The 17,025-nt window shown below is 43.6% G+C and overlaps 1 protein-coding gene across 1 annotated transcript in view; it reads right to left on the bottom strand.

Annotated features, from left to right (window-relative positions):
• ptprga (protein tyrosine phosphatase receptor type Ga) overlaps nt 1-17,025 on the bottom strand; it is a 196,909-nt gene that overhangs the window by 51,462 nt on the left and 128,422 nt on the right. Inside the window, exons 5-7 of the mRNA XM_064304975.1 lie at nt 12,250-12,345; nt 6,655-6,721; nt 1,292-1,449 (exon numbers count right to left, since the gene is read on the bottom strand). Coding sequence (XP_064161045.1) covers nt 1,292-1,449; nt 6,655-6,721; nt 12,250-12,345 — 321 coding nt within the window. The remainder of the gene's footprint in view (nt 1-1,291; nt 1,450-6,654; nt 6,722-12,249; nt 12,346-17,025) is intronic.

The raw sequence follows: 17,025 nt of genomic DNA, 5'->3' as shown, positions 1-17,025 counted from the left end.
GACTGGCTGTGGATTCTAAGGATCACACCTTCCTGGAAGCTCTCTCCTTGCTTCAGTGCAGAAATATGAGATTCAGTGGAATAAAAGCTAGGTGACACGGCATGCCACAGCGCCATCTCCCACCCACCTCGCCCAAAAAATTTAAAAATAAAAATAAAAACAAAATCAGTAATGTGCATTTGGCCCCCTCCCGATGAACCCTGAGTCAACGCATTCAGGCATATTATAAAATTAACTTCTCCACATTTCGAACCCTACGGAAAAGAAAATGGTGCCCTCTAAGGCTGTCAAAAGTGCCATGAAATTGAGTTCGAATATTAGCTTCTGTAATTAGTTAGAATTTGAATATATTCGAATTTCATTTGCCTATAATTCACAAAAATAAGCCGCTTATTGTCGGGCGCAATATGCACGTGACGCTCCCTCTAAACTGGCCTACGCGTTATTTTCCATGAGCGAGCAGTAGAATAGAGGACATCGGTGAACTTTAATACTAGGTTACTACATCTGGGGCCTTGTTTACAAAACATAATTTAGATCAACTGTGTGATAGAAAATCACGTCAAAGTAGTAATTCAAAAAATTTCAACATGACTCGATTTGACCGTGGAAACAGTCGTCGCTCTACGTCAGGTCTTCACTTGACGTATGCACGCAAGTTCATTTTATAAATGAGCCCCCTGCAGTTTCTATAGCCTAATGCGCAAATGAATAAAGCACTTTCACGTGGATGTAATTTGCCACACATCGGCATTTATTAATCATCGGGAAATGATTGTTTATAGGAAATCCCTGTTTAGGGGGTCCAGGGCAGAACGTCTTTTGTTGACAGAAGAAGTAACGTTAGCACAGGAAATGCGTGCATGAACATGATTCGCCGCATGAAATTAAAGCCTGCATGTTAATTACAATACGCGGGATCCAAAACTAATATTCGAATGCTCAAATTTAGGTTCGAACTTTAAAAAAAGAAAGATTTTCAAATAGTTTTCGAAATTTGAATATTTTTTGACAGCTCTAGTGCCCTCATGACCTGATAACCCTATATGCTATGCTGTCTAGCATGACTCATCATTTTAGCCTTGCTGTTTACTGCAGTTACAGTACATCAACCCTCATGAATAAGCCATATGAACAGCCATTTCAATATTATATTTAATACACTAAGATTTAAAAAAAATAATAATTGACCTCTAGTCAGTGATTTAATAGATAGATTATAGGTAGAGGATGTTAGTTTAGGCAATTTACTTTAGACAGTGGGTCAAGTGTCTGGGTGGGCCAGGCTCACCTGTTGGTAAGACAGGTACACAGGTCGGTGGAAGATAATCCACTCCACAATCTTGCTGCAGGGGGGGGTGGTGAGGGAGCCGGTGTAGCGGTAGTAGCTTCCCAGAGATGATGGCAGCAGGTCTCTCAGAATGAAGGGCTCCAGGAATGTTTCCTTTTCTGCACGGGTAAGAACAACACATAGAAAGTCAGTGTGCCTAGTGCTGCTTTCTCTACGGCCACTTAATCCCTATGAGTGGCTACAGAGCACTGGCATCCATCCTCCACCAGATCTAACAAATGGACCATTCCGTCAACCGCTGAATTGATTTCTATAATATTTCATCATTTGTATGATCCGATTTCCAAGAAAAAAGTAAGAATAAAAAAACAGAACAAATTCCAAGTAAAAACCACTGATGCATTCTTTCAAAATGAAACTTAATGGTGTATTCTGTGGGACAAGATAAAATCATAATAAAAAATGCTTAGCACAAGAAAAGCCTCATCGGATTTCAGATCAAGAGGACCATAGAAATATCCTGACAAAAAATGAAAAAATGAAAATATGAAAAGGGTTGTAGTCACAGGACATCTTTGCATTTAACACCACATAGATGCAATTTCATCCCTCTACAAATAATCAGTCAGAGCTGTGATTGGGGAAACAGTGCAGAATTCAATGATGAAACACCGGAGCACTCAGAACTCATTGGGCTGATTACCACACATTCATTTTCTCTACACTTTATTTGCAAGAAATACAGCACTGCGCATGTGAAATACTAATAAATGCAATGCAAAGCATGGGCACTATGAATATCTTCACAAGAAAATGAAATACAATAATTGGCAAAATACATTTTACCCCAAAGCTATATGTAACGTAATTTCAGGCCTACCACCGGAGTAAGTATATTAATAATTGCATTAAACGTGATGCTGTTTATGTGCAATTTTTACCCTACCGAACAGAATCGCACAATTAATTTCCAACCCTGTCAATATTCATTAGTTCTGCCATTACTCGAACTCCTGACAGGGTTGATTGTTGTTGTCGTGCGCACAGAAGCCAAGGTGTTACATGACTGTTAATGAGTTAATTGTCTCGCACCTGTTTACAGAGCTCATATCCTGTACAGGTGTGCCTGACGCGTGTGAACGCTGTTCTCCAGGGAGGCTGAGGAGAGGTGTGGCACAAGTCAGATGCATTGTGTGTATTTGTGTTCCCTCAGTATCGACTTGCATATTCATTTTATGAATTGCGTGTAATTTTTGCTCTCTCTCTTACAATGAGTTTTTTTCCATTTGTAAATGTAAATTGCTCTCTAAAGTTTTAAACACTTTTCAGGAACAGAATGAGAGCTTTGTCAGATAACACATAAATTATCATTCATAATTTATCATAGCCAATGGGCACAGTAGATCATGAAAGTTTCAGTTATGACAGACATTTATTCACATATATTGGCCAGACTATAAGAAATAGTGTGATTCAAATGTACCGTTTTTTATTATGAGGGGAAAAAAAACATCATATAACTAATGCTGCATTTTACAGTACATTTAGAATATATATATGAGATACTTTTCCAGTTATTGTATTTTTCATGAATTTCATGTATCAGCAATCATCAAAACAAAATCAATGATTGCTACAAGACCTGTACAGCTTTTGAACAATAAACAATACAAACAGTGAGTGTGTATGTGGAGGGGAGTATCCAGTGTGGACAGATTCCTTTTATGAAGTGATAAATTAAAACCTATCCAGATGGCTGCTTCTACTGACCCGCCTGCCGATAATTCCCTTAATGGACCTTATCCTTTTGGCTGCCCAAACTCAGAGTGTGAGTGCATCAGTCTGGCACACACCTGAGAGAGGCCTACCGGTCCGAGTATACGAGAGGCCATCATTTTGAAGACACTGAACATACGCCACCTGGATCGCCTCCTTAACACCCGCATGATGGATGATAGCACGTTAATGATCGCCGCTTTGCATTTACCACCTGTACTGATGCCACCACGGACAATGTTCACTGCACAACCAAGAACACCTGGAGCCTCCAGAAAGAATTAAGACACCATTTTCCACAGCAATTAAAATGTACAGCAATGGAGAGAGAAACGTGTTGGCAATACAGTAGCATAGATGAAACATGTAGGCGGCTAAGATCATCAGCTGACTTTTATTATTATTTTTTTTTAAAGTTTGGCCACGCATGACAACGCTATAATAATACAGTATGTTCATTTTCTTTATGGTTGGTTGATCATGCAAAACTATCAAAGGAATACATGAACTAACGTGTATGTATGCATCAATGCTTAGTCCATAAGTCTAATACACTGTGATGCTTATTAAAACTTTAAGTACTGTATATGTGCAACAGACAGTCCTGGTAGGTTGTAATATCAATTATTAATAGTAAATTTATCTTCTGGATGGGGTCACGCATTGTACATGTACATTTGAATAAGCTGAGCTAAAACCAGATCACTACATCTGTCTACATCTTAAAAAGCTCTAAAGCGAGCAGACATGAACAGTTACGGCAGTATCTTGCTGTGCTGTGTTACTTAATATATGACTTTGCACTCAGACTGTGTCCCTGCTTCAGTGTATGATTAATATTTAAGTGTGAGTAACATTAAGTAGTGAATGGATGATTACATGAGCAGATCAACTGTCCTGACCCACCAGCAGCATGGGCTCTGTGTTTAAACACTTACACCTTACACCTTCCTTCTTTCCCAGTGCCTGCCAGCAGAGAGAATATGTCTGTGTGTTTTAAATGCATCTATTTATTTCTCTTTGCATATTATTATCCTTAAAATGATCTCAAGGCTACAATTTTTCACACCCGTCTTTCACATCAACTGCTCCACTCCATGCACCGGAGAGCTGAGCAGTCATTACAAAACTGAGGTGTTCATCTAAGCCTGTCAACAGCCTTTAAGCCTACAGCCTGAGGAAGCTAGCTCTGCTCGATTTAGCTACATTACTGCCAGCAGCACAGCACGGCTCAGAACACACACACACACACGCACACGCACACGCACACGCACACGCACACACACACACACACACACACACACAATACACTTCTGAAAAGAATATGCAAACAACCTTAATTTTATTAACAGTCTCACTGAGGGTTATATTACCATACACAGAAGAGAATATATGAGAATATAAAACAAGCATTTGTTCTTAGAAACAGATACATTTTTAACAGGGTACAGTGAGGTCCAAATAACACTATTCCAAAAGGTGATGTACAGAGATTGCATGGTGTTGAAGACTGCAAAGTATGCTAGTCTAAGGGAATTTGCTAGACAAAGGTTTCATAAAAGGCATGAGATACAAAGACAGTGATGTCAGTCTGGGGCTTCAGATCTCCCCGAAAGCCCAAAATCGTCAAGACAAATGAAGTTTTTACTACCTCACAAACCCCTCTTATATTTTCAGCATGAATGAGGGCAAAAGTGATAACAGAGAATCTATTATAATTCACCAGCACACATACATGACTTGGTTTCTAAGCTGAGAACAAAAGACAGGGCTACAGTACATGGCCATTTAAGCAGTGAAGTCACATTACATACCATAAGATACAAGTCATTCCTTATTTTACAAGCGCGTGCACACACACACACACACATACACACGCACACACGTACACACACACAAATACGCACAGACACACACACACACAACACACACACACACATACACACACACACACACACAAATACACACACACACACACACATACACACGTACACACACAAATACACACACACACACACACATACACAAACACATGCAGAGAGGCAGACACACACAAACACACAAATCTGCATGAAATATGCCTGAATGCGGATGTATTTTAGAGAGCATGCAGTGTGTGTACGTATTGCCTATGCTTTCCTTGTGCTCTCAAAGTCAGATGAGTTCCAAGCCACATCCCAACAGAACACCAGACTGGATTTCCAAAACTCAATCAGATATTTCAGATTGATCTGGATTATGAACTGGAATTTGAGATACCCTTTGTGATCCAAATAATTCTGATCTGGAGTTTACTTCAAAAATACAATTAGACTTTCAATCACATGCTGCTTTAAATAAATACATACATAAATAAATAAATAAATAAAATGGAGATCAAAATTACTCTGGCCTAAAATATCAGAAAGTTTTAATTAAACAAGACAAAGCATCACATCAGATTTGTTGGAGCTAATACAGATCCACAGTTTGCGCACCCAGTGACTCACTCCTGCTTTGGTACTGATAAAAGGTTTAAAAGGCCGGTAACTGATAAAGACAGCAGGGAGATTCTGCATTCAGTAGATTGTTTTATGCTTTTGTCCATTTCAAAGGGCAGGACTTACATCTATTTTTGACTCCCTCAGGGTGCCGCCAAATTTTAAATGTATTACATTTACACAAAAAAACAACAGACCAGACTCACACACAGCATAGAGTACATCTAACAGCAGCTTCCTATCAATTTCCATAACAATGAATGAGTTCTGAAAGATGAAGGACACAGTGGCATTGACTGATTTATGCCACCTACAATGCAATATGCCATGCCACAAACCTAAGCAAAATCTAGAACGATGACCTCCTCACCAAAACCACGACAATGAGAGACATACATCAAACATACCCACAGCACGTGTGTTAACACTGGTTCAATTAAATGTCAAAATTAGACCTCCTTCAATTACACTTGTTAATTGGGAAATATCTGCATTGGAGAAAGGAAGCTCTAAGGCTCGTCATGGAAACTTCACATTACGCCGTTAGTGTGGAATTCTATCTGTGGTAATTTGACGTGGCGGCTACAGTATATCCAGGCAAGTAATTCAAGCACAAATGGTGTCTTAAAGGAAGTCGTCTGTTTATGACTGTTACTGCATATCTTGTAGTGGACACACAGTAAAATAACCAGTGTTGTCAAAATTTCTACATTTACTTTACTTTGGTTTAAATACTAAATTGTGTTTGTTTAGACGTAATAAATATGGGTAGTCAGAGGTTACCCAAACATTATTTTACCCCCGTCAACAAGCCTTGAAAAAAATGTTATTTTAGTCATTTCGTTTTGCGAACAGGATAAACTCATCTAGCACCATCCGTATTGGTACGGATAAAATTTATATTTTACAGACAAACACTAAAATATTCACATTTTTATCACATATCAATATTATCAAAGCATACTTTTTTCCTCTTTTATATATACTTACACACACGTACTTGATGTATGTAACTGGGTAGCTTGCTGGACTCCAGTGTACAGGATTTAATGAGGAGTGAAATGCCACGCCTAGAGGTGAACAGTAAGCATGCGGAGAAGGACTCACCATGATGGACCACGCCCTTCAGTCCATGAATGATGGGGTCCACGGCCGGGTTGTCCTTCACCCCGACCTGCGGAGGAACAAGAGACTGCACCTCAGATCTGGCCTCTACGCCCAGCGGCGGCGGATCGCTCTCGTCTCACACGACCATCTCCGAGTCGGAACACGTGCCCCGCCCAAGGGGACGGCGGGCAGAAGCCACCCGCTCACCAGACACCCCAGCAAACCGCAGCAGACCTCAACCGTACCTCAGAGGCCAGCCAAAAGCCCCTCTGCATCCTTTTAAGTACGTACTGATGTCAAAGCAGCAGAGGAACAGGGATTCTTGCTGTGTGCGTACTCTTTATTATTCACAGTCTTGTTTTTCAAGCCGCGCACGAGACATAAACTGTTGATAGGAGGCTGAGTTTCGGAATTTAACTATGCATGCAGTTGTACGCTCGTGTCAGAAACGGCCATGCTTTATTCATCAAGCGGTTTTTCAGGAGGGATTGAGAGCAGCACATATGCTCGTATTATGTGGTGATTACTACATCCTAGCTCCAGTGGTGTTCAGTACCGTGGCTGGGGCGGGGAATGTGGACAGACATGATCACTGGCAATTCTGTTACAGCTCTGGACTTGGGATTAAAAATAAATACATAAATAAATCAATAAATCACTCCATGCAACAGCTCTGTAAATAATGGTGTGAGTTAAAGGAAGAGAAGGAAAGAGGCACTGTGGTGGGGAGTAGATTTGTGCATGTTGGGCTTTCACCAGTACACACATGAGAGGAAAAAAACACTTGATGATCATAAGCCTTTCATTCCAAGGCAAAATTAGAAAGAGTTATTTTTTATTATGATTATTTTTTAATGGGGGGGAGGATGGTTGGCAACAGCAGGAGGGACTGTTTACAATGGCATGCAGATATTGCCATTCTCTAGCGAGGGAAACAGTGCTATAGATTATTTTGAAAAACAGCCTGTTGTTGGGGGTTCACACAGGGATCACACACTCACACACACACACACACATAAACACACACACACATAAACACACACACACAAAACAAACAGAATAACTGCTAAGCTTCCTGTGCAGAGGTTGTTTGTACACTACCATCAAAACTGTCAGAGTAAAACAAGAGAACGCTTCTCCACATTCATTTCCTGCAGGCTAAAAATGACAAATAGGAGCCCCAAGCCATCCATTTTGGTCGACTCCAAAGCACTTTATTTGCCTGAAGTTTCCCTGCGCAGGATAGTACTCCAGGATATAAATAGGGCTTCCTGTTGCTGGTCCCAGGCCAGGCGAGCTCTGGGGCCCGAGCAGTGGAACTGCAGCAGGCCTGAGTCCGGCCCAGCAGCACAGCCATCCCAGGGGCCGCACAGGAAAGCGTTTACGTGCTTCCACCGGCCCCTCGGCTTCCCCCTGGCCTCTGTTCCTTCCTCCGACGCAGCGCGCGGTGCAGTTTCAAAGGCCTGTGGGAGATCCGCGCGGTGCGCTGGAGCCTCCGCTCTCAACGGCTCCCGACATGAAACGGAATTCAAAAGGGGGCCGCGAGGCCAAGGGAGCCGCAGCAGCAGCGTTCTCTGGGGCGGCGACTGACGAAACGGCGACAATCGACGGCGAGCAGGAACAACGGCTTCCTCTCCCTCACCGGCTCCAGCTCTCCCCGCCCCCTTCCCTCACCGCGGCCGCGGCGATTCCCCGCGCCCCGCCTCCCAGGGCCGGCCTGGCACTCGCCCGGCTGAACGGGGAGACGGATGAAGGGCCGAGGCGGGAGAGACAGGGGCCCGCGAGCAGGCAGGGAGCTGATTGATTGGAGGCACGGCGGCTGCCCAGGACCAAATGGCCGATCCCAGAGCTCTGGGGCTGCAGGAGTTAGCGGGCAGCGTCGCGCGGATGGGAAAAGACTGCGCTGGACAGGGAGGCCCAATCAGCAAGGGGCTTATTTTAGCAGCTCTGTGCCAGATCTGCCTGCTTCAGGACGACGCCGGCGGCGGGGGAATAGCACTTTCATTATTAATGTTTGCCTTTTAAAGCGCGTCTCCCCGCAAACCTCAGCGGGAACCGGGGTCGCCCGCTCGCCCTTTCCGATTGATACCGCGCCGACGGTCACCGCCGTCGGTCCCCAAAAGAGCCGACGTCCAGAACCAGAGGAGAAACGCCGAACGCCAACCTACTTATCATTCCACGTTCAATTAACCCCTCTCCCCCTCTGTTCTCTGGCTTTCCCCCCTGAGGGGAGGGGATATTTTAACTAATTAACTGAAGCATTGCAACGAGGGTCCACTAAATCAAATTGTGTCTTAAAAGAAAAGAACCTCATTGCACAGTGTGGCTTTAATTCTTGTAAACACGATACAGGGATGCTATATAGTGCAGTATGACTCATGCATGTCTCTTCCCGCTTGCCGTAGTTGCACCTGTGTCCCATTTCAGCCTGCCTGGGAGCTGAAGAATAACCATCTCACCTCTGGACGTGTATTTATGCTATTTACAAATCACCATGTTTGCACATTGAAAATAGCAGCTGTAATTACTTCTGCACACAGCAATTAAGCAGAAGAATGTGCATTTGGAGGACTAAATATAGAGAACAAAGACACAGGCAAACACAGCAGGCCTGCCCTTATTATGAAAATGTACACTGTTCTCCACTACAAAAGGCAGCGTTTACTGGAGAAATATATTTAAAAATGAACAAGTATTAATACTTCAGTATAGCTTCAATATTAAAAGACGAATAACATATTCATCACATGTACCTCTTGTGCTTTGATTTAACTGACTCCGAGACTACTTTTTATTTACTAAGTATAAACTCAGGTGCATTCACATAGTGAGAGACTAGTGAACTTGGATTTGGACAGACAGTAAAATAAATGGGGGGAGGAAACTATGATGGATATTTTGTGAGATAAGTGAAAGGGAGGACGGTAGAACTGGATGTGATATGTGCCTGAACAGACACTAGATCTATTGGGCCATACTATTCCTTGGCAGCTGAAATGGTTTAATTAATGCACAGCATCATGATCTATAAACATGTACACAGTCATAAACACTGACACATAGACACACTCACGGCTCTCTCCTATTCTCTCCCTCTCTCACGCACGCACCCGCACCCACACCCACACACCGACACAAACACACATACACAGATACACTGAGAGATTTGAATACGTGTGGTATTTGAACCCAGCCTGCTTGTTGTGGTCTCCTGTATTGATTTGTTAGGCTGGAGTGGTGAGGAAAAGAGCTAGCCGGGGATGTGTGAACAGATGGAGGGAGAAGGACAGCTTTAAGGTTATCACCAAACAGGAAAACCTTCCTTCCCCACTTGTTGCTTCTTCACGATAATGGCCCTCTGAGGACCCATCAGCTTTCAATCTTAACTCCAGCCACCAGGCTGTGACAAACAACACCAGTCTGAGTGAATACCCTGAATACCCTGTCACTTAGGTGACAATGTGTACATGTGCCTGTTTGTGTGTGTCTGTGCGTATGCGTGTGAGCATGTGTGCACATTGTTACTTGTGTGCACATTTGGAATGAATGTCTGTGCGTCATATTTTTATGTGTGTATGTTATATGTGTCTGTCGGCATGTGAGTGTATAAGTGTGTACGCGTTATGTATTAGCGTCATTCCCTTTGTGCACAGTGGAAATGCGTGTACGCTGCGTCCGGTGCATGAGCTGGCCGTGTGCGAGAGAGGCTGTATGCGCTGAGCCCGCTGCCACCATTAACCCGGCAGGTCCTGTGGCCGCTCTACAGTCAGTCGGCGCACGCTCAGAAGCGCCGCCGTTCTCTACGCTCCCCTGGACCGCGGCTGACAGAAAGCACCGCCATCGATCCGCTCTCAGCGTCCTCTGGCCCTGGATCCAGTCGCTGTCGACACGCGCTCTGCGCGACGGCCTGCCCTGAGCCAGTGTTACATCAAAGCCTGCAGAAGTGAGGGCAATCGGTTTCATTCATATTTAACGGCCTTCGCTCCCCCTCAGCTTTCTCCTCCTTTCTTCCGCCGTATCCAGACGCTCACTCGCTCACTCACCTGCGCCACTACAAAGCACAGCCTCCAAAGCCAGACCAGACGCCCCGTCTGGCTGTCCAAAAGCATGTTATTTACCTGAATCACTTGTGCATTATAGGTTGCAAAACGCATTGAAATGATATGTGAAATGTGACCATATAAAACACACAATAAACCAGAAAAAATGCCAACTGATATGTGACAACTTAAGCAGCATAAACCGAAATGGAATACTTTATATCACCATTTCTCTATAATTTCCATTAGCATACGAGTGTTAGTTTCTCTCCAAGGTATGGTCTGGTATCTTGAAGCTGTTGATTGTACCTTTGATCAAATTTCCTAGGTTATAATGTTAAGGCAGCAAAACAAATAAAATACTACAAGGAGAAACAGATTAGAAATGCAGACATTACATAACTATATATGTGCAAATGTCCACCATAACCACATCTCATCACCAGAACATCAATCCATGAAAGATTCATGTGAATGTACACATAGAAGCACAGCCGTCCTTTACAGCCTTGTACCGAAGCCTCTTAATGGCCTTGAGTGGAATGATTTGACACACAGTGTCACAGGGGCAGAGACCAACAAAAGGGGAATGAAATGATACTGATAATGACACTGGTGCCATTCCACTCTCAGCATATATGATCCTTTGATTGGGGACTCTGGTATCCCGATGGGACATCATCTGTCATGAGAGAGGAGACCATCCTGATAGAATACTATATATTGCAAGAGATGTATGCTCTGCTGACATGATAATTCTGCCTCAGGAGCAGCACTGTCATGACATATTCCAATACTGCACTTTTACCTCTTTATTGAGAAAATACCATTACCATTCTGTGGGAAAAGGATCTGAACTGGAGAATTTTGAGCAAGTGAGATGGCAAGGTATCTAATCCAACGTATCAAATCTACTAAATGAGCTTAATCCTGCCAATTCATAGCAACAAAGATGACACTGTGTTAATATCCCTCTACATTACATTACATTGCTTGAACCACACAAAAGGCACTTTAACCCTCTCCTTCTGAGAAATGTGTACACTTCAAAGGACACACTTTTTTCCTGATTTCTCCTTCTTTTGATATGATGTTTGCAAGAGCACTGACAACTTACATCCCATTCAAACAAGACGAAAAAACAAACACGAGATACATTATTAACGAGAGGATAAATAAGCTGTTGGAATGAAAACATCAAAAGTTTGTATCAAAAAGAGTGTTCCTGGGAGCAAGGCCTGTGAAGAATCAGAAGTAATGCAACAAATCATCAGCTGTAATATCCAAAAGAAGATGGACATAAAATCAAGAAACGCCCTTCAAAAGACTAAAACACACTTAGGTCAAAGGGGCTACCACCAAAGCTTTTCAGCGCCAGTACTCAGCTTTGCCAAAGCACAACAGTGGTAGCCACTATGACATAAATGCTTTCCCCAAAAAGGAATGTTTTTACATACCTAATGACAGATATATTATTTTGAAAAAGAGAGAGCTCATTAGAATCCCAGTGATCTACAAAACAAACAAAAAAAGGTATATAAAACTCAAATCTCACCTGAAAGAACACTGCCATGGCAGCAATTATTCTGTTTTCATGAATGGCTGCGTGGAGGCTGTCAAAATCATCTGAGTTGTACATATAGATCTGCATCTGGAAGGAAGAGAGGGAAAGGTTAACAATGCCTGTTCCAATGCCTGTTTAGTTACACAATATCGTATGCACATTATGTATAGTAGGCTACAAATACTCTTTAAATTTATCAGTGGTCTAACTGTGTGTCACTTTATAAATGTTCAGAGTGATATGCTAGCTGAAAGTACGCATCCTAAATACAAAAATGTAGCCTACAGGTCAACATCAAATCCTCACCATGCCAGCATTGGGTGTGGATGGGATCCCCAAAATTATGAATAATATTCTGATAAGATAGCAACCATTTTTTAGGCTCTATACATAAAATTCAGTATAACTAATTTAGCAATGTAGTAATGCAACTAATTATCTGCTCATTGTCCCAGCAGAAGTGACTGGAGGAATTGCTTGTTATAGCAAAATGCTTATAGAGCTAGCTGCCTTACCAAACATTTTATGCAAGTCGTCAGTTTCTGTTAGAAATTTGAGATCTGTTTAGTCTGGGAGATGCCTCAATTACGTGGTGTGAACAGTGTACAGTAGCCAGAGAAGCAACAGGGCGAGCTATTCCGGAACTGAACCAGACAGGAAGGGAGAACTGACAATACACAATTTCAAAATTTGTGTAAAGAGAGAGGACAAAACGATATCTCGAGCAGTTCCAGGAAAACATCTTCAGAGAGAGACACTGCAGAAAGCCAAAGTGATTATGACAAAACCTATGACAGAGATAAATGCAAACAGACATCTCAACAATAGTGAAAAACATGTTCACTCTGTTGAATACAGACGCCGTCCCACATGAAAATGAGAGCAGTGATGGAGATGACACATCACAAAGCCAGAATGTTCCGCAGAATGCATGGAAATCACCCAGAGGCAGCCGAAAAGGAAGAAGAAGAAAATCACTGGGATGAGGTCCCATTTCAACACTGTTCATACAAAGAAAGCCAAACCCTTTTCTGACAGTCCAGAAAAAAAAGAATGGGCTTGTTTTAGCAGCAAAACATTGGTTAAGAAAGCAGGAACTTGGTTGCTGAATGCATTACAGTTTTAAGATTTAAAAAAATTGAAGAGGCCCTAGTGCTAATTTTTAAATACCAGGGCTCACAAAATAAAATATGAATTAAGTTTGAAATGTTACATTTTCTTTAGCTAGAGTATATATATATATATATATATAGATATCCATGTGTTTATGAAATATTTCACTTTAATCTAATCTTCAGACGGACCAGCATTGGAGTATACAGCTAATTAGCCAATTGAGGCGGGTAATTGGCGGAGGAGAAAAAGCCGTCATACGCGCCAACCGTCCAGGAATGAGCTTTCCCACCCCTGAGCTAGCCCCTCTGGCTGCAGCACTGACCTTGAATGTTTTTCACATCACAGTGCTAATGCCTTTCCCTGTTTGAATATCGCAGACAGTGAGGTCAAGGTACTTTGTTAGGCATCGGCTCCAGTTTCTCCGGATTCTCGCTGGCGCAAACCCGCCCTCTGCATCCAGCGGTTGTCATGGAGACATGCAGTCTGAGTCACAGGGACTCCAGCTCACACCCGCCCCACGACGAAGCGCTTTGCGCCGCGTACGGCATGCGATCTGCACAGCCTCCGTTGCGTCACGCGGCAAACGCTCACCCCGCAATTCTCTGAAGGTGAGAGTGCCTGAGCCGCACAGGATGTGCATCACAGCGACGGCACACGAGCCCCTGAGGGCCCCCAGGGGCCCCCGCACTGCTCTCTGAGCCCCCATCAGATGCAGGCGATGAGGGAAGGACAGCGGCGTAAGCAGAATTCTCTCCTTCGCCCAAAACCAGGCAGGAAATGTGAAGCCTCAGTGGAGCCACAGACAGTGGCTGAGTTTAACAAACGAGCACCTTTCATTTCTGAAACTGTGTCCGACATTAGGCATGACAGAACCTCTCCCGATCTACTTATGCACTGACGTGCGGGGGGGGGGAAAATGAAGCTGTCAGGCAGCGCAATATGTGCTAGTGAAAAAAAAAGGAAATAAAGAAGAAAAAAAAACATGTATTTCTAGATAAACATTGTCAATATTGTGCCAGTTTCATTTTCCACACCACCCTAATCCTTACATAAAGCCTTATTTGCAGCTCCTTTGATCTATTTCTGCGGTAAACGCTTCTGTGTTCTCCTAATATGTATGGCATACCGCGCATTTTTTTTTTTGCATTTATAACAGAACAAAATGAACCTAAACGCTTTCAGGGAAGGCTCCGGCGTCTCCCTGACAATGATTAATGAAAATAATAATAATAAGATCCCTGCGATGAATGCGGAAGCACGCGAAGCACACAAAGCGTCAGCGGGGCCGGTCTAGACGTCGTTTCGTAAACAGGCCGAAGCCGGAGTTGCGGCGCGAGGTCTCGCATATCTACGCCGTCTTCCGCGCCGAAAGGCTGCGATTGGGCAGTCAGATTGCATTCGGCGGCGAAGGAAGGAATGACAGGCAGCGCAGCATCCTTCATCAGTATTCTGGAAAATGATCCGCGATGCAGAAGGAATGCAAAACCCCATCCCTGGGCTCGCGACTGAGGCCGTGCTGCTGGGGAGAACTCCTCCTGCAGCCGGCGAGCAAAATGGCCTGTTCGGAGAGCGCGGGCACCGCGACGGCTCGGATAATGATTCCGGCGGCCCCCGCTTCACTTTACTCCTGCGAGTAGGTGCTGCGGAACACGTCGGGGCGGCTGTATTTGGAGGGATAATGGGATGAATCATAGGGTCTTGCAATACTGTGGATAATAGATTATGCTAAGTGGCAAATTACTTGCGCATTCACATCCAGACGTGCTGATAATTTATTCAGACGCATGGAAAAAAAGAGGTGCCCGTGCCATTGACAGCCATTCCAAAATACATTATCTTCACTTAATGAGGCCTTGTAGCTGGCTACATTATCATTTTGCCCACCAGAAAGGATTGGCTGGGCTTTCTCACTCAACAGTCATCTCCAAGTGTGTTGACCTCCAAGCAATCTGGTCATTATGATGTGCATTAATATAAAAAAGCCTTCCGAGACAGTGCTTATGAAACCTCCTGTGTCACAGAGACTCAGGATAGCTTTTAAGGAAACAAACGATGTCAAATGTTGTGTTTAAAAAAGTTAATTTCAAATAAGACACTTTGCCATGTTGGAAAAAAAAAATGGCAAAAATCCAAAACAAGTTTACTGGGGAATCTCATTGATATGCGTGAAAACAAACATGTGCTAAAATGCCAAGTCTTTCCCAGCTGCTTGAAAACCCTGTACAAATATGCATAGGCTTACGGGAGCAAACAGATTTCTATCAGGTCTGTAAGCACACGCTGTAATCCTGCCGGGGGTGCGTGGCTCTGCGAGGGCTATTAACAACAGGTCGCTCATAGTTATCACTGATCTCCCAGCCTGATCACAGCCCCTCAGCACTTCATACAAAGCAGTGCGCGAGCTCCCCTGGGGCTGGCGGAGGGGTAGAGCGGTGCCAACGTTCCCATCCTCCAAATAAAGAGCAAACACAAGCCCGCGCTAAAGCCTCAATATGGGCCTTTTCCACAAATCTCAATCCTGAGATGAACGGAGTCAGGGATTGACATCATTAGCATGAATCCGGTAAAGCTCCAGCCAGCGCTCTCTGGCTCTCACCCTCCCTCCTTCTACGTCACATTCAGGCATACTTAAGTGGCATTGGCTGCATGCTGTCCTGCCAAATAACAGCAAATAATTTGTCAGAACAAACAAAAAAGTAAAAAGAAAATGCATACACTAAAACAGTGAAGGGCTTTTTTAAAATGAATGGCAACAGCAACAGTAAAAAATAATCTGTAATAATAAAAAGTGCAATAACAATAATAAAAAGAATGACAACACAAGGTTGTATGTATGTTATAAATATTTTAGAAGATATTAACATATATAGCAACTTCAATAAAGCAATGCACTGTACAGAGAGCTTCTCTCTTTGTCTCTGTCCTCTTTCCGTCTACCCCCCGCTCCCTCCCGCTCCCTACTCTCCCTGAATGCACATACTGCAGGCTATGTCTACGAGAACATGATGATAGACTGGTGAAGTTGGGCCCCGGAGGCAGAGGTCAAGGGCCCATTCTGGGAGACTGCTGGGAGAGGGGCTCTGTGGCCTTCAGAATAAATCCTGACCTTGTGAAGGGCGACAGAGCACCCGCCTGTCCCAATAGGGAGATTAGACAGGACCTCCCCTTGCACCAAACACAGAGAGACAGGCCTGCAGAAGAGGGAGAAGCAAAGACCCTGGGCGCTTCGCTAACGTTCCTCTCATAAAACGGCTAAAACAGAAACATGCATCGCTGCCTTGGGGGATCTGTCGTTCCTCGTGCTCCTTTAGTTCAGAGGAGGGCGATTTCAGAGAGACTCTTGCCAAATCTCTTGGATCTACACAGCAGCATAGCATCTTCTGTGGATGGGGGCCTTTGAAAATGGTGGCTTGTTGTTTTTCAGGAATGGTTTTCGAATCTGTCAAATGCCTGACTGTCAACTGATTCGATCTGCTCAAGGCTTCTTGGGTTTGAACCCTTGCTCTAACTTAGCGAGGGTCACCTTTGAGAAATATGACTTCCTTTAACCAATAATGACACAATTCCAGCTGGCAGCTGTACTGGCAATTGAACAATTGTGAAAAACCAATAAACATCTCTCATTAAAATCAAAGTCACAAAGAGAAGTCA

The sequence above is a fragment of the Anguilla rostrata genome, chromosome 13, assembly GCF_018555375.3.
Source record: "Anguilla rostrata isolate EN2019 chromosome 13, ASM1855537v3, whole genome shotgun sequence".
Taxonomy (NCBI): domain Eukaryota; kingdom Metazoa; phylum Chordata; class Actinopteri; order Anguilliformes; family Anguillidae; genus Anguilla; species Anguilla rostrata.
Note: the sequence above shows the minus strand (reverse complement) of the source record. Positions and strands in the feature narration are given on the sequence as shown.